Consider the following 18,459-nt stretch of genomic DNA (forward strand, 5'->3'; position numbering starts at 1 on the left):
AGAGAGGAGTGAGCAGGGTGCAGTAGTCAGACCTGTGAGAGTGTGTCTGCGCAAAAGGGGGTGGAGTTTGGGGCTGTGTCAAGTGTGTGAGAGTGTGGTGAATAACCAGTAGGAGTCACACCTTCTGTGTCTCTGTCTGTTAAAGCAATCCAAACAACAAAGACAGGGGGTGGGTGCTGGGTCTGTCCAGGAGGAGTGTGCCATTTCACACCTTCAAGGAGCCAAATGGGGCTCATTGTTGGGTCACTACAGTACTGAGTGGTCACTAAAGACTCTGATGGACGTGTGTGTGTCAATCAAGGGGAAAAGATGGGAGCTTCCATTGACATGCCCAGACATGAAAAATGCCTGCAGGCTTCAGGAGCCTGTTTATTATTGACTCACAGTTCAACATAAGTGTCATTAGAAACTGATAATAATATGTATTTTTCCATGTGGGTTTTGTTCTGAGAAAAATAGTGTGAACTTTAAAAGTAGGTTAAGAGTTACTCAAATATTTAAACGGCAGGAGCGAGTGTTAGTGATGTCTCTGTCATTTCTTTTGTGGGAAGTCATCTGTCACTAGTAGGATGGGAACGGACGATCACATATAGGATGTCTGTGTATTCAAAGCCTCTTATTTTCATAAGGCGAGGTGTGGACGCAAACATGGGCTACATTGTTTGCATGTAAGGTGTTTGTTCATAAATGACAAATCCACCGCCTCAAGTGAAAGTCAACAAAAAACGAAAAACGGGTTAAGGCACAAGCCTAGTTGATCTATTCAGTGTGAAGTTATTGATGACATTGATCACGTTATGGTTGGGAGTAGTTTATTCAAATAATAAACTGGTGGTAGGATTTGATGACTCAGGCGAGAACAGCTGTATGTTTTTGGGGTTGTTCTCTTTAAAGTGGCTGAAATCAGACAGAGGAGTCAAACACTCATCATTATCCTGTGTTTGCTCATTAATTAGGTCATTGTCTGTGATGAGCCGCTCTATTCCGTAGTCGTGCCGGGAATGTGTGCTGCTTGCTCTCAGGTAATGGCAACCTGTTAAACTGGATTGTTAAAACGGATGCACCTGAGGCAGCAACAGACATCAGCGTGTTAAAGATTTGGTCACTTGACGAGCGTTATTGTTCTCTTTGATTGAGCTCATCACAAGGTCCACTAAATTAATCAATGAATTGAACAGGTCGATTTGCATGTGGAATAAGTGAATACAAAACGTGTTATTAAGTGATTGACGAGATGTATAAGCTGATCATAGACGTTGTATCACATGAGTAGAAGTAAACACAGATGAAAGGGATTACCTACATTATCTTGCCCGTAGTTCACTGAGTACATTTTGGTTTTGCATGATTGGCATAGACTCTTTGGCTTGTTCTTTGGGATACAGGTGTAATTACACTCAGATAAGCGATGTGTGAACTGTAGCCTCCAACACAGGCACATTCGCCATTATCAAGACATAAATCACTTAAATAAAATCTAGGACAAATCCTCAATATATCAGCAATATTAATTTGAACTCCATTTAGTATGTGGTATCTAGAACTGGATGGATCCAGTATCTAATGCTTTATCATACAGTAGATCTTAAACTGGTCATATTATACTGTATTTCTCCAAGTTAAACTAGTTCCCTGGTGTCCAAATGAACATGTCTGTGACATGCTTTGGTCAAAATAGCTTAAGGATGAAGCACCGCAGCAGTTCAATCACCCTGCCAAAACAGCCCTGTTCAGAACGCTCTGTTTAGTATCTTAAAAAAAGATCCCTTAAAACTTAAGGGAAAGGAAATGACATCAGCCACAGAGGCTACTGGGAGCTAACAGCAGTTAGAATTTGGAAAAGTGATCATTTGCAGGCTCAAGCAGGCACATTGCCATCATATATAACATGTATCAACTGGACAGATAAATCCTCTGAGGCTGAAAGTTTGTGTAGAACTCTGTGCTGCACTGTGGAGCCAATAATAGAACTTTTTGTGGACTTTGTCTTTTGAATATGTTTATGTTGTGAACAATGAATTATTTATCGTTTAAATTATTTTTTCTCAGGGACAATAAAGTCTAAGTCTAAATTGTGGTATAGTGATAATCCTCACACTCTCGAACTGTTTAATGTATCTTTGCAGCAGTAGCTGTCTGACTTTGTTGACCTCAATCAAGCCCTATTTTGTAATCCTACATTTAAAAACTGTAACATTTAAAATGGCACTAAAATTAAATCCAAAATAGTAAACTTAAATAAACTTTACGTTGTACTCATTTAACAGGAATCAGCATAACATTAAAGGCTCGGGATAGACAGACAGACAGAGATATATTTTCACTTTTATTATGTGTGATCCTCCGAGGTTCTTTTTGTTTTGTATTTAACTTTGGCTTTTTACTGGGAAATCCAACTGTACCTGGCACTGTGATGCACGTCATTCGTCCCATGATGTCAAGCAGTAAAATGAACTTGAAAATACATGCAGACAACAGTGACTCACTGCTCTGTCGCAGTATTCCTTGAGGAAGACAATCAAACACAAAACAAACAGGTGATTTTTTTTTTCCTTCTGTCAAGTAAATCCAGTTTCTGGTGTAAAGTGTATCATGATGCAAGATTACAGCAGAATCCACCTATTCCCAGATTTCGCAATTCAGTCATTCAAGGAAGCTTCTCTGTGTTGTTTACAAAACTGACAGTGGCTAAACCTGTGCCCAGACATAGTATTCCCACCATGTTATAAAAACAAATATTGAGAGGGTGACCTTTGCAACATTTATTCATTCAATTTTCCCAGAGGATGAATCATACCTTCCGTCAGTCTTGACAACCTCTCAGGAACTGTCTGGAATTGTTCTTATCTGTACTTTTCAGGGCAGACACTCATTATATTGGCATTGGCTAAATGTTGAAGTCCAAGATTTGCAAGACTTTGTAGCTTATTAGCTGTTTAAAAAGTTTGTAAACTTGTAACCAAAACAAATTCAAATATTTGAAATTTAGTGACTACCAGTCATGTCCCAACTGCGAAAATTGGGTTGTGTAAAGTAGACTTTAGTAACAAGTGTGCCTGTTGTTATATGTAACATATATTGGGTAAATTCACAATGGTAGGTCTCATTCCCTTACTTTTGTGTAACATTGCTCAATAGAAAAGGGAAATACCAGGAAAATACTTTGCCCAAAGCAACGCTGAACAAACAGCTAATTCTCGTTTCTGTTTCATACAGCGGGGCCGACAATTCCTGAATGAGCAGTTTCCTAAAACTATTTACATTTGGTGTGTTAGAGTGTCTCAGTAAGGCCCTCTCTGCTTTACTAAGGCCTTATGTAACGGGTATGAGCAGATTATATTGAATTTGTCTTTTCCTTGAAGTTGAAATCACCAGTTAAATTTTATCAGATGTGCATCTGTTGAAAACCAGAAACATAAAATGCATTTTCATCATGGAATTCCCTCCACGTATGGTGGGCTGAACTTTGACTCTCCCGAGAAGTCATTCATTTGTGTTTATCCAGACTCAGTGGGTGAGAGCTGTGGTGCTAAATTCACACCTCAGGCCACTAAAACCGAGTTGAGGTATGAGGCCCCCAACATCAGGTGTCCAACAGAGACTCGGACGTGCCAAAGTTCTCACACATGACGGCCATAAAGAATTCTTAATTGGACCTCGGACCTTCTTTGAAGACAAGTTCTGTCAAAAACACATTTTAGTATTTCAGTGTCTACATGTGCCCATTTTGTCACTGACTACAAGCTTGTGTTATTACAGTGCATGTAGAAATGCCACGCAAGCAAATATGTACAAATATGTACATCAAGATCCACACGAAATGACAGGGAATGCTGTGACTGAGAACTGATTTTGGCAATGGGCAGGGACAAAAAAATCTCAAACCGACCCATGAAAGGAATTAAGTTATTTAGAAAAAAAATCTAACTTTACTTTACTTTTTTGCTGGATAATCATTGGGAATTTCTGGAAAGCATCAGGAATGCAAAAGCAAAAGATAAAATCTAAGATACTGGGAATTGTTACTTATTTCCTTAAGTCTATTTTCTGAGTATATTGTATTGTAGATAGTCATAACAAACAGCCAGTGGCTCCGGATTACTGCCCTTTGCTCGCATAAGATCTTTGAGTAATTTCTCCCAAACATAGCAGATACTGAGTGGGAGACTGTGTGCTGAGCTGTGAACGCATGAGTGCCAGATAATACATGTATGTATGCATGTATGACAGGCTTAGAACAGAGGGTTTAAATGTCTGAGAGACTGTGGGAATCCCCCAAAGACAAACATGATATTCAGTAGCAAATTTACATATGTAGTCCCCAGGCAGGTTGATGGAAGAAGGTTAAACATTCACATACAGTACATACATTAAATGAGCTGCCTTTTTTGTATTTTGGATGAGTTCTTTTGTGGATGTGTGTGTTTGTTGTTGCTGCTGCCTCTTGGACAGGACACCCTCAGAAAAGAGATTTGCAATCTCAATGGGATTATCCTGGTCATGTTAAATCAAATATATAAAATAAGGCAAACCATAAGTAGAGACTATAAAGTTGAAGGTGTTTTGATGGACCAAAATATATAGTGACTGGTGGTTCAGTGATTTTTCTATTCCACATTACCATTTTTTGAAGAGTTTGGGATGGGTTTGTGGCCCCTTCAAAGCTTCTGATGATGAAATAATGTAGATGTAATTAAAATTCCAAGCGTTTTAAAGTTCAATCCCACAGATTAATATGTACAATTTCAATTGTGACATTAGAGCAGAGATATTATGTCACTATTTTGTCCATCCAGTGTCTGTTTGTGTGAAAACAGTTTTCATGGAGCCGAATGATTTTCTAGTACAAGCCTACTCTTATCTTATCTTAAGTAGCAGGCGAAGTAGTGCATGTCCTCTCATAGAAGCTGTAGTTGTGTAGTTGACACCTCAGACCATTCAGAGAGGGTGACAGCATTTCCGTGGCCCAATAAGACCATGACAATGGCTGAAACCAAGGGAAGGAGGAGACGGTCTGTAAACGTATTGCTGTCTGCATAGCAGCAAAGGTGATTCACTGCCACAGCAATTAGTGACACGGAGGGAAATAAATTCTTCTTACTAGAACACATCAATATTTTAGTTTCAGTTCAAACTTCACTGTCAGGTGGGAAACTTTGCCAGAAACATGTCAGAACTACTCCACTTGTTCTTCTTGGTCTATGAAGGAAACTATAAACTTTTACCAGTTTTTGGGTAGCAAAGCATGTTAACACCAATGTTGGGTTGCCCACTTTAAAGCTATAGTATGTAACTTTTAAATCTAAACGGATGTCCATCAAATTCGAACCATTGCCAAATGAGTTCACACAATGCTGAGTAAACTTCAGTACGCAAGTCTCTCTGTGCGTTTCTGTGGCCACATTACCACACTGCTTTGAATTGATGGAAATGCCGGATGCATAACAGCTACAGTAGTAAAGTGAGACAGTAACACGGTAACTGTGTATGATGATTAGTTAAAAAAATAAATGAAAAACCTTTGTGTGTGTGTGTGAGACAAAGCTGCAGAATATGTGTCTTCCTCACAGCATTCGGTGTGTTTACGTGCATGTTAAAAGTTCAACTTTAGTCGAACTAAGACAATAATTCGGTTTTCTGGACTAAAATATCATGTAAACACTTTAGTCCAACTAAAATCGAGCTTGTCTTCGTTGGACTAAAATACCTGGATAATGCGATTCATAGTCCGATTACTCCTGCATGTATTCACTAAAGCCCAATTTATACTCCTGCGTAAAGTGCTCTGCGTAGCTACGCAGAGTCCTCTGCGTCAACGCAGAACCTGTCGAAGAGCCTCTGCGTCGTCTCCGGGTGCACGGAATATTTTTTAAGTGTCCGTCACTCCGTCAAGGGACTACGGAGACGGCAAGAGCTGCGATTGGTCCTCAGGACAGGCCGAGCTAAGCTGCTCTGTGCCGGCTCTCAGTGCGCTCCGGGCGTCCTGACAGAGGCGGAGCTGATCCCCGCCGATAACGCCGCTGCCGAACTATAAATACGTCATATCTTAACACACACAGCACATGTTTAGACTCTAAATGGCCAATTTCTCGCCTCAAATTATCTTAAAACTGCGTTCCGTGACACAGAAAAGTGAGAAACGGCCACTTTTTCAACAACAGCAGTCTTTCTCTCTCTTTCTTTCTCGGACGCCATTGCTCACTGTACCCAGAAGCACAACAACCTTGCGCAGCGACCCCTACTGATCGGGCGGGAAATTGCAGCGAGTGTCCGTCACCACGACGCAGAAGTATAAATGCTCGAGGCGTCTCCGTGGTGACGCAGACGGATAACGCATACGCAGTCGGAGAAGTATAATGTGGCCTTTAGTCGGACTGGAGTCAGACAACATTTCCTACCCGGTCTTTGACCCGGAAATAGAATTCGATGGCGTATAGACTGCAGTACTGTTGCCGGGAATCATACGGGGGCGGCGGCATCTTTCTTCTGACAGCACAGCGACCACAAGAGCAATGCTCCATCAAATTTATATCATGATTAACGTAATGTACAGCAGGTACCAAACATACAGAACTACAGTCCATCTTGCCATTCACTACTTGTTTTTCTGTGGAAGGTCAACAGGAAGCTGATTCTATAGTAACTAGCTTATAGAAAGATTTCGGCACCAGAGTCAGATTTACAATAAATCATTTTTCTCCTCTGCATGTCTTATTGTCTGTCGTACTCAGAATACCACCGTAGCTCGATTAAACTGTGCATGTCAACATACTTTGCTGGGTTGACTTTCTCCTGTTTCTTTCAATCATTTTGCATTTGTGTGTCACCAACAATCTGTGTTGTTTTGCAACTTCCATTTAAATGCACACAGGCCTTTACATTTCCTCATGCATTGTTTACAAAATCTAGTTAATCTTGCTTAAACCTTTTGTCTCATTCAAAGCTTGTGGTATTTCTGCTTTTTCTGTGCACTGTAATTGGCCTGCTTGTGTTGAGAGTGGAAGTTCATAGGTTTGAGTGCAAGCAGAGGCAGCCACAGGTGTGAATGCCATGTGCCTGAGGTCAAGAGGGGTAAAGTGAGAGTGTTCAGCTGTCTGCTTAGATCACCGTGACAGGAGTATGTTAGGAAGGTACCAGGCAACAGTGTATGGTGAGCCTAGCAACAAACACTGTTAGCAACACAATCTTTCGTGTGCGCATGTGTTTTTGTGTGTTTCCATTGGACGTTTAACGGCCTCTCTTTCTAGAGCGACATGTCACTAATACGCTCAGATGCAGCCATAAAACCTGATGCTTCCAGAATATGGATTTCTATCTTCCGGTCAGTCTGTATGCAAATAAATAATCACATTTGAAAACAGCTTTATTTCATTTTTTTTACAGTGTTAAGTATTGCTCCATTTCACAATAGTGCAAAATTCAATATTTTAAGGTTTCTCATAAATAACAAATATAAATAAACAATCATCACCACATTTAACACAAACTATAAAAAAATAAGATACCGTCACATTGAAATTGCACATCCATAACTTAAGCAATTGTTTTATTTACAGTTCAATTAGCAGAATGGAGGCCCAAGTTTTAAGTGGTTTTGTGCACATTATTCTTCAAGTTTGTCTCTGCTCACATTAACTTTACACCACAACAGCATCTCCAATTAACCATCACAGCCTCCATTCTACAGGGTCCTCTCGAACGCGCAAATTAAATTTAAGGTAGATTTAGATCAACAAAATAAAACTGAAAAACGAAATCCTTCAAAATAAGGAAAAAAAGGCAACTTCCCAGAAGTCTGGCATGGTATCACTGAATCACTTATGAGCTGAACTAAATCCCATGACTTAAAATGATCCATTTCAGAAACTCCAGAATCACACCTCACAGGTTCTAAAGCTGCATGTGTACTTGTGATTAATCAAAATGTTGTTTCTAGTTCAACTTCAAAAATGAGGTAATATGAGGAGGAGACATTACACTTGATAGTGTTACAGGAAATATGACAGCACCAAGTGTCAACATTACTCATTCAAGTCAAATATTGAGATGCTGAAGGTGAACTACAGTAGAACTTGCTGCTTTAATGTCATTTTAAGCCGATTCATGTGCGATGACTACACGCACATCTATATCTTTTTACACTTGCAAGGGAATTAAGCCTTTAGCACAAATGTATCGTGGTTCACTTTCATGTGAGGTCTTAACTGTGGCAGTGAGGAAATATTAAGCAATGCAAATGAACTGCTGCATGTCAAAATGCAACTCTCAGTTCTCTCAGACGCAAACGCACACAGACTGAACAACGACCTCTCTCACACTGACATTCTCTTTGTCATTTCCAATGACGATATGCACATTACACACGTTATATATATATATATATATATATATTAAAATCACTCTTAAATAGTCATAGATCTGATTTGTTTCAATATATAAGCTTTTTTTGTTAAACAATGTCAATTTAAATATTTTATGAATACATATATTTCATCATAACAGCTTTGCCTTTGAATAATATTCTGAGGGCCGAGCTGTACTATGACATTGGTATCCATGCTCTTTTGTAATGTGGAAAGAATTGGTTGATAACATTGCCTCTTACTGCCACCTAGTGCAACACAGCAGCACTACAACATTTTAGTCTCCTGTTGGGGAGTCAGTGCCAGTACTTAAACATGCATGGTATAACTTCAAATGCTACATTCCAAAAGCAAATTCATTCAGTTTTTTCTTTTGTATACATAAAATAACAAACAAATCCTGACATATAAATAAAAAAATTTGCAGAAGACGGCAACACCAAACCCAAAACTGTTACATTACACATTACAGTAGTGCCCACCATGTTTTACGATGAGTGTATCAAACACTGGAGTGTAAGTGAGAGGAAGAGGAAGTTGAGGAGAGAACAGTTTTTGCTTCTTTACTGAGTAATATCTCTGTACTCGAGGAGGGTGGAAGCTGGTGGAGCTGTACAGTCGACGCTCAGGCATCCACAAGCTGCCGACCGCCCGTTTATTTTCCCACATCTGTCCTCTTCCTCCTCCAGCTCATCTCAAACAGAGCAGTTGCGTCTCTTCCCAGAGCCAGCCTGGGCTGTAGCAGCAGAGGCTGAGCTCAGCCAAGTAGTGACCCCGTGTCAAAGGCTGGTGGAGGAAACTGAGAGGGTGGGTGAGGAGGGCGGCGGGAAATTCAGCAGCTCCAGCACAGCCACACCCACACTGCTGCGCCTTGTGAACATGCAGGACGCGGCCACCCATTTGTTGCTGCGCGGGTTGTACTTTTCGATGGAGTTGAGACTGGAACTGCCGTCGTTTCCTCCCACTGCGTATAACCAGCCGTCCATAGCCACCAGGTCATGTGTGCTCCTGGAAAACAGATTGAATTAATTATTATAAAGAACCAACTGACATCTGTTGTATTGAGTGTGGATTGGAATTATAAATGAAACAATAACTGCTATATTAATTTAAAAAGCTTGATCATCAATCTACAGTGATAAAAAAAATCAATATGTGTCAATAATATTAACTTAATTATTAATCCTAACGGAGGACCTGAAGAATAATGGAATTATTTGATGGAAGGCGCAATAAAAAGAGGAAAATTATCATTTACCATCACCAAAAATGATTTGTTGATTTTCCAAAGTCCACACAGGATCAAGATTAATTTGACTCGGAGCCATTACAAAAATAAATGAATATTAAGTGAGCTAACGTGGCTTTACAGAAGTGACAGATGAGTGATGTTCGGTGTTAAGTGGAGCATTTTGGCAATTTAATAAGAAAAGCACTTCGATGATTAACGCATTCATGGAGCTGCACACTCAACCGTTGTCAGTGTACTCCAGAGGCTGGGAAAACATCACAGACAAGACATTATCCATTTTTACATCAACTATTCAGGGAAGGGATGTCTTTATTCTGTATACAAAGATATGTGGGAAGGGTCTTCAGGTCTTGAGCTGGATCACGTTAAAATGCTATATATAATACTGTATGTCTGATTACAGGCTATACTACAGTGTAATGGGTTATTTTTATTTAAAATATACAGGCAAAGCAAAATAGCAAAATGTGTCTTGGTCCTCACAACTTAAAAGGGTTTTAGGGATGACTTTAGGTTTAGGGTTAGAATTAGGATCAGGTTAAAGGGTGCAATTTAATTGTAAGGATAAGGCCATGCATTACATCTTTGTGTGTCCTCACTACGAATGTTGTACAATAATGTGTTTATGTGAGAAATAACTGAATTTGCTGATGTATCATTAGGTCCTAGACTGATAGGTCTGTAAATCTCCCTCCCTGATGCAGATTCCGTATCACACGTCAGAAGAGATTTTATCTTCTGGCTAAATTGAGGCAACACTGAGGTTTAGGACCATCCAACCATTTTGACCTAAGCTTTGTTAAAAAGCAAAAAAGAAGATAAAGTTAATTTCTCACATTCTCAGTAGACCCTGTGCACTTGGCATCGTAGAACCTCAAGGTTTCCTGATGGCTCAGTTGGCGTAGGTGTAAATAATTTAATTCAATTCCCTAGATGCCAGGTTCTTTGTCATATGCCATCAGCCCTTCTAGTTTTAATCCATCTCTGTTCAAATGTGCCAGGTCAAAAAAGGACATGCTGCAAATCCCTCTATAGATTGTAATACAACAAGTTGATTAGAAGCTTATAATGAGTGACTGAGCATCAGAGTCCATTAGCATGCTCATTTTCTTTAGTGTTTAAATTTCAATTTTCAAGTGGCATCTCTGCCTTTGTAATAAAACAAGCAGGGCTTGTGGTTTTGGTTTTTTGGTGGATGTAAGCAGCCATCTAGTCCACTCTGGTGGCTCTGATCTCTTACAATAAGCCTCTGTGTATTTCTATTGTAGAACCATTCTCTTACCGCATTCTCTTAAGTAAGTGCCGACAGTCGCACATGTTAGTATTTGCTGCCTTTTTCATCATGTTCTCTTTTTTATTGTTTTGGATTCTGGCTCCAGACTAACCTGCGTATGTTCATGGGGGCCACTCCTTCCCACGTGTTGGTTTTGGGGTTGAACCGCTCCACGGAGTTCAAGCAGCTGGTGCCGTCGTTGCCTCCTGCGACATAAAGCATGCCATCCAACACAGCGACCCCAGCACTGCTGCGCCGACTGAGCATGTTGGCAATGGCAGTCCATGTGTTGCTCTGTTTATAACATCAAGAGAAATGAGGTCACACGTGTATAGTCACCCATAATGTCATGGTTTTGTTTCTTCTGCTGATCCAAACCTGGCAACAGACATTAGTTTGATGATAAATTTAAGAGTAAACATTTTACCTGAGGGTCATATTTCTCCACTGTTGCAAGATGAGAGGAGCTGTCATAACCTCCCACTGCATACAAGCTGCCATCTGGAGAGGAAAAGGGAGTAAACACTCACAGAATGTAAATATTAGGATTTGAATACCAAAGTGGTAACTCCCCTGGCAGTGCTGGGGTGGTATGACCCCATCACAAATGTAACATATCTAAATTTTTACTGTTTCACAATGTACAACGGTATTTTTAATGCATGAGCATGAGTGAGTGCTCAAGCGAGAAAGAGAGGCACAGCTGAGCGAGTGTATGTGTGCTCGTCTTGCACGAGTGGTCGAGCAAGAGAAGGAGCAGCACAACTGAGTGTGAGTGTGTTAAGCTAGGTTTATGGTCACCGTCCTGTGCACGCAACAAAAATGACATATCCTGTGTCGGGCCGGGTGCCCCGGCTCCAAAAGGTGTCGCGATGCTTGGTAGTGCACCTCTGAATTTTTGTAACTTTGTCGGCGCGCGGCAACTCGGGTCAAGCAGGTCCGCTTGTCATTTGTATGACTCTTCTGTCCGAGAGCACTGAGCGAGATCTCTAGTGTCGTTCATTTTTTGTGTTTATAGCACGTCATCTGTGTTACTTATTGATAAAAAGGCATCCCGCAACAAAACAGCCAAATAAACAAATAAACAACTCTGCTAAAGTTGTATATAGATGCAGCGCAGGTCACCATGTTGTTGACTTCTTGCTTATTCACTGAATATTATGGTTGTACACCCCCTGCTGTTGAGGCTAATACTGCAACGAACTACACGTTGAACATAAACGCCTCAGTGCACCGTGCCACAGTGTCACACACGAGCATAAACAAGGCTTTAACTGTATACATTCTTGTTGCTGTGTTCTGCTAAGGTGGTGGAGTCAATTGATCATTACTGCAATTACTATCACAGTTACTTCCTTCAGCTAAGCCCTGAAGCTTGTGTGGTGCAGCAGTGAATAGGTATATTGCTACGCCACGTTCCATCTTTCATAAACCGGTCTTGCGATATCCGTTGTTTTCGGTATAAACCAGTATACTGCCCAGTACTACTCCCTGGTGATTTAAATGTAGAAAGTTAAACACATCGGCAGAGCAGTTTGTGATGTTTTCTGGCAATTACCTACCCAGAGTTGCAACTCTGACATATCTTCTACGGGTGCTCATGGCAGCAATTGAGGTCCATGTACTGGTCAGAGGGTCATAACGTTCTGCACTGTGTGAGGACAACAAGCCTTAGTTCATCTTCAATTATGATTATATTGTTTATAACTGTCTTAATGATCAGGTCTAGAATGTAAGTATTCAGTCTGCGTATGTATACCTGTTGAGACAGGAAGCTCCGTCATAACCTCCTGCAGCGTACAGCAGTCCATGAAGGACAGCCACGCCCAAGCAGCTCCGCCGTGTTCCCATGGAAACCTCGGGTTGCCAGGCATTGGTGATGGGGTCATAAGACTCCACGGTTGCAAGGTCTGAGGTGCCATCGTACCTGTGGCATGGCAAGTCAAATTTAAAAGACCTTTCTAAAAGGGACTAAAAGACTTTTCAGAAGGACTAAGCAATTCATTTTGCACTTGAGCACCTAGGATTATATTCCACTTGCCAAGTTTCCTCTTGATTAAAGTAAGGTTGAGTTTACTTTACAAAATCATGTTTGAATAAGAGTTGAGATGGTGGCCTAAATAGATTTGATCAAGATTGTTATTACTCACCCTCCAACAGCGTAGAGTCTGTGGCCAATGGCTGCCACGCCCACCCGTGCCCGCCGAGTAGACATGGATGCCACCATGTGCCAGCGGTCTGTCCTGGTGTCATAAGCCTCGCAGTCGCCATGAATGGCAAACAAACTACCGCCACCTGCATCACACAAAATTAAAACAAATAAACTTTACACTCAAGCAGTAATGTTGACATGTTGTGAGCAAATCTAAATCAAACTTCTGATACAATTATAGTAGATATCCAAATTAAAAAACAAAACAAAAAACATAACTTTGCGAGATGTGATAGAAAAGAAGAAAATGGCATAATAAAAAAAATAAAAAAATAATTGCGTTCTCGTTGGTGCAAAACTGACCAACAGCGAAGAGCACAGGACTGGCACCCTCACATCGCCGCGGGCGCGTCCGGCTGTTGCTGAGGACGCCGCGCTGCTCCGGCATCAGGTGGTACTTCAGAGCCTCGATAAGCAGATCCTTGCACTCCGAGTGGTGACGCACCAGCAGTTCCGTATCAACGTTACTCATCAGAAAGTCTCGTCTCAGCAAAGGAAGCCGTACGCACTTCATCAGCTGACCGTAAACAGAGGATGATGGGGGTTGGTCAGTTTGGGTCGTGTTACAGATGGAACAAAACAACAAAACAATTCTGAGAGTTACCCAAGGTACGTGTTGCCTGCGTCCATCTATATCGTGTTTCACCCAGCTCAGTACAGCCCGGTACACTTCCTCTTCGGATGGCACGTTGAGATTATCGCTGGAGATCAAATCCAGGACCTGGATAAGGAGGACAAAGCAGAAGGGCAGAGACTTTATTTATAATGATTTACCACAATGAATTTTAAATTTACAGAGCCTTTAATTCAACTGTAACTTTCTGAGGAGAGCAAACAGAAAAAAATGCACAGGACAATGACAGATCTGATCACAGTCAACACAGAAATGCAATTACATTGGATACAGACAGCATTCGTTTCTGTTTGCTGAACGCACTGCTGCTTTATTCCCTTCCATAGTTCCTGAAGTTAATTTCAATAACTTTTTAAGACTTTTTCAAGACTTTTTTCTCATGAACATGACTCCCCTTAGACTTGAGAACCAACTTTTCAATGTCAGCAGGTCTTATGTTGACTTTTGGTGGTGGGGCCCCCCCTTTTGTTTAAATTTGGACCCTGCCTGCTTTAATCATTTATTTAACCTTTATTTAACTGGGGCGGTTTCTTTACAAACAATACTGTCGTTTTTAGGAGTGCCCTTTTGACAACACACGAGTACAGTAGCTGGTGTTATGTGGCTACTTCAGCAATTTATCCTTCTAGTTTAGGAATTTACTGTTGTTCTACTCAACGGAGAACAATTTCTCCTGAAACACTGCCTGAATAAATAACGATAAACTGGTGAAACAAAAAAGAAACCCTCAGCGAACTAAGCAGTGAGTCACTGCTGTGTGTCCGATTTATGTAGAACACACAGACACACACAGACACACACAGGTGACCTGTCACCTGCACTTCTTCCTAAGAAAGTATTGGATTGACTGCGTTTACTCACTGCTGTTTTCCATGAGTTATATTATAAAACTTTTCTGAAAAACAGGATGTCAGCATGACAATCTGAATGATTAAATAGACGTAGCATCTCCTAAAGCAATGTAAAAGTAGCACTTGGCTTTCATTCATCAAGTTAGCTGATCTTGTGTTATGTTGTTTCACATCAGTAATTCCACCACTGTAACACAGTTATTCTTAGTTGATATTACTTACGCAGGGTTTTAAGACTTTTAATTGCTTTACTTCTAATTTGCTGCTTTTTTCATGTTTACCTATCTAGCTCAGTAAATAAACTATTGCTTACCTTCCAGACAGGAGCCTTTACATTTAAATGTTTTATAATCAAGTTATGTGCTTACAGAATATAACAACACTGAATAAAATAATGAGAGCAGATTTCTAGTTATTTACTATTGACTATTTTTTTTTACAATGCACATATCTGTTAAAGCTGCTTCCTCTAAAGTCACTATTTTGTTGCAGACATAGCAGGAGAGAAACAGATCACCAAAGTCATACCTGCTTCAGCGGCAGCAGCATAAATTCTTCTGTCTTGGACACCTCCACAAAGTGCTGTAGGACATACTTGTGTGCCGACTTGAGCAGGTCACTGCAGGAGTGCGTGTCAGCGAAGCCTCGTATGCCCAGGCAGTTGGAGGGGTCCAGCTGGCTGAGGAGGAACTTACAGCAGGCGTCCCGCACCCCATTGAGCTGCAACAGACTCGCCGCTGGGAGCAATGTCTGGCAAGTACAAGTAGAAATACACAGTTAGTTTATAATGTGTTCTTGCACTTAGGTCAAATCAAAAAAGTATTCTGCTTTACCTGCACATTTCCCTCTCCGACCACAATCTCAGCTGTGTAAGAATACTGGATGAGCTGCTCCAGAGCCTGTGGGTCAATGTCATGAAGGGTCACGTGGGTCTGTCGACTTTCTGACATCTCATCTGCATGACCACACACAATGACAGCGGTTACATTCTTCCCACAAGTTCTAATCTGTAAATCTGGCTGATATAATTGCCTCCCTTTTCAATCACGCTGACACATGGCAGCTCCTAATGTATACAGTACAGCTGCCTGATATCTGCACAGCTCATTTGTCAGACCATTCTATCAGTTGTTTTAACTGTGGAGGCATTTGAAATGTCTGAGTCTATACACCGTTGAGAAATGTGGGCGTTCCAGTTGAACAAAGGGTCAGTTTCATCTCCTAGTAGTTCGACAAAATTACAAACAGTATCTATATGGGGAGCTGTGATTTTGTTGTTTCAGTGATCATGAAAGATCAGCAGGTTGTGCTGAAATGAGTCAATTAGTGGTAGGGTCGGATAAGTGAGAGGAGGCTCAGCAACTGGGTCTGAAAGCCAGAAAACTAATTGTCAGGAGACACATTGTAACCTAACAAAGGTCTTGTATTTGGAGGAAATGTGAGACAAACACACACCTCATCTGACCACCTGTGCCACAGACAGGAAGAGGGGGAAGGAAGCGGTGATGCTGAATGGATGAGGTGGCGTTCACTGCACACATGAATTGTTGTTTCATCAAACTATGAGCAACAGAGCAAAATAATGCAAAGTTTGATGTCAGGGCTTAGAATGTGTGAGGCATGCAATAATGCTGGGTTTCATGGATTTCACAAATAAAAGCACAAACTGAAGTGGAAACGGTAATAAATGAGACAACATGGATTGCACTTACTGGTAAACATGGCGTGGAAGTAGGGGCTACAGGATGCCAGCACCACTTTATGTGCCTTGATTTCCTTGTTGGAGACATGGAGCACAATGTCACACAGCAAGCCACGTTGACGCATCCTATTCATGGACACAAAGGAGTCGTGGTAGTGGCGCTTTGAGTTGTGCGAGATGCTGTGGCCATCGCGGTTCAGCAACTGCATGCCCCCTTCCATCATGGTGCCTGGTGTGGCAGTCGTGGACCCTGGTCGCACTCTGGACAACTGGAACCCAGAGAAAAACATATGACTGTCAGTCGAAAGCAACATTATTAAACTATAAGAAATCCTGGTGGGATCTGAAGAGACTTAGTTTTTGTGCAGGGTTACAGGTGTTATGACAGATGTCCTGGACAATCATTGTACCTATTGTTAGTGTGACAACATCCGCCTTGACAGCTAAGTCTGGAAGCCTATCAGCATGACGGAAACACCACTACATCACAAACTGTAGTTGGTTGACTGGCCTCATTATTTGACACCCAGTGTCAAGACTGATTAAATCTTATTATGACAATAGAGAGAGTCAGACGGCGGGCATTATTACTGAAACAGGAATCAAATCAACGTAAGCCTCTCATCAGTTAGACTGTCTGGTTTCTAACAAGTTTAACTCTGCCAGAATTCACAGTAAAACCACCACCTCACCCCAGCTGCAGCCTCGGGTAGGCAGGGTAGGAGGAATGGATGTTGCCTGAGTTGGCCTTTTTCGTTGTACACTCAGCTGCCTTGCTCTCAGATGGAGAACACACTTCAGACCGTTGCATAACCATTGTCACGAGGCATCTTGTAAGTTGTTGTGAGTTTACTGATTACTGTATGGTGTACACACAGCGAGGGCTAAATTAGAAAAACATCCCATGTATAAGACGATAAACAAAGAAGACATTTTCACACACATATGCTTAATTGTCATACTTTACAAAGGTAGAAAAGTATGAGCAGAAGCCGACTGGTTAAAATTGCATTGTTTTACAACATGACCTGCCATTTGAGTTAGTGCATCCTGCAGTGCCACACACTCTCCAGTTATTTCAAAATGTTTCACCCCAACCAGCCCAGGCAGATGACCGCACACAGCTTTGAGTGTGGTCCGGTTCCAGATTTCTTCTTCTTAAAAGGGGTTGTTTGGAGTTTTTTTCTCTCTCCACTGATGCCTAGTGTTTGAACATTGTGTACTGTTGGGGTTTCCCTTCTCTCTCTATAATATTGTAAGGTTTCTGCTTTACTATGTAAAGTGAGATAATGTATGTTGTGATTTGGCATGATACAAATCTAACTGAATTTAAATTGTGCCCTTTATTTGTGCGATAATATTTATTTTAAATCCCCCTATCAACAAAGACACTACTCTTTACAAATGTTGTAACAAGTAGTGTCTTTATTAAGACCCCAGCTTTAGAAACCAGAACAAATAATCAGGCAAAACTAAAGAGACACATATCAATTAATTTAAAGTCATTCTATTGATTCTATTTAAGTTTTAAGGTATTTAGTTTTAATATTGGGATCAGTGTATCATAATAATGTCGCCATCTGCTCAGAGGCACTCGCCTCTACAACTGAATACTCTGTGCTCTGCCATTGAGGACCATCTCAAATGTCACAACAGCTGCCTGGCGTCTAGCTTTCGGTTACATTTTCCAAAACACACCAGACCGCAAAACACAGCAGCCTCCCTCCTCTCTGAGGGAACAGTCTGCTCTCATGCCCAAGGAAAATAACATGAGACAATACTGAAGACTGACACAGGGATGCTCAGGAGGGCTGGGACAGACAAAACAAACACAACTGCTGCCACAGATAAAACCAACCGAGTAAAGCACTTGTCCTGTTCATCCCAGACATGTATATTAAAATGTTCTCTCTCTCCCTGCGTGGCTCAAAACTTTATGTGACATCCACACAGCATCAGTGTAAACAAGCTTGTAGTTGTGTGGGTGAAGGATGTTACCATTCATGCATAAGCATCCTTAGGTGATCTGGAGAAACCCCAACCCCCCACTCCATCTATTTTGAATACGAGCATCTATCAGCTGCAGGAGCAGCGTTACAGAGAATGAATGTGTCAAATCTTTACCGATAGCTGTGCTGCAGTTATCCTCTGACACAGTGTCTTCCTCGCAAT

General features: G+C 41.2%; 1 protein-coding gene across 1 annotated transcript; it reads right to left on the reverse strand.

Annotated features, from left to right (window-relative positions):
* Positions 1-9,076: 9,076 nt before the first annotated feature.
* On the reverse strand, positions 9,077-16,526 carry klhl17 (kelch-like family member 17). Its single transcript, XM_083895288.1, has 11 exons — positions 16,298-16,526; positions 15,419-15,540; positions 15,114-15,335; positions 13,705-13,821; positions 13,404-13,617; positions 13,039-13,183; positions 12,648-12,815; positions 12,451-12,539; positions 11,316-11,389; positions 11,001-11,182; positions 9,077-9,371 (listed from the first exon to the last, which is right to left on the reverse strand). The coding sequence occupies exons 1-11, from the start codon at positions 16,509-16,511 to the stop codon at positions 9,143-9,145; spliced, it is 1,776 nt and encodes a 591-aa protein (XP_083751414.1). The 5' UTR covers positions 16,512-16,526; the 3' UTR covers positions 9,077-9,142.
* Positions 16,527-18,459: the final 1,933 nt, after the last annotated feature.

This window comes from Microchirus variegatus, assembly GCF_963457635.1.
Source record: "Microchirus variegatus genome assembly, chromosome: 9".
Lineage (NCBI taxonomy): Eukaryota > Metazoa > Chordata > Actinopteri > Pleuronectiformes > Soleidae > Microchirus > Microchirus variegatus.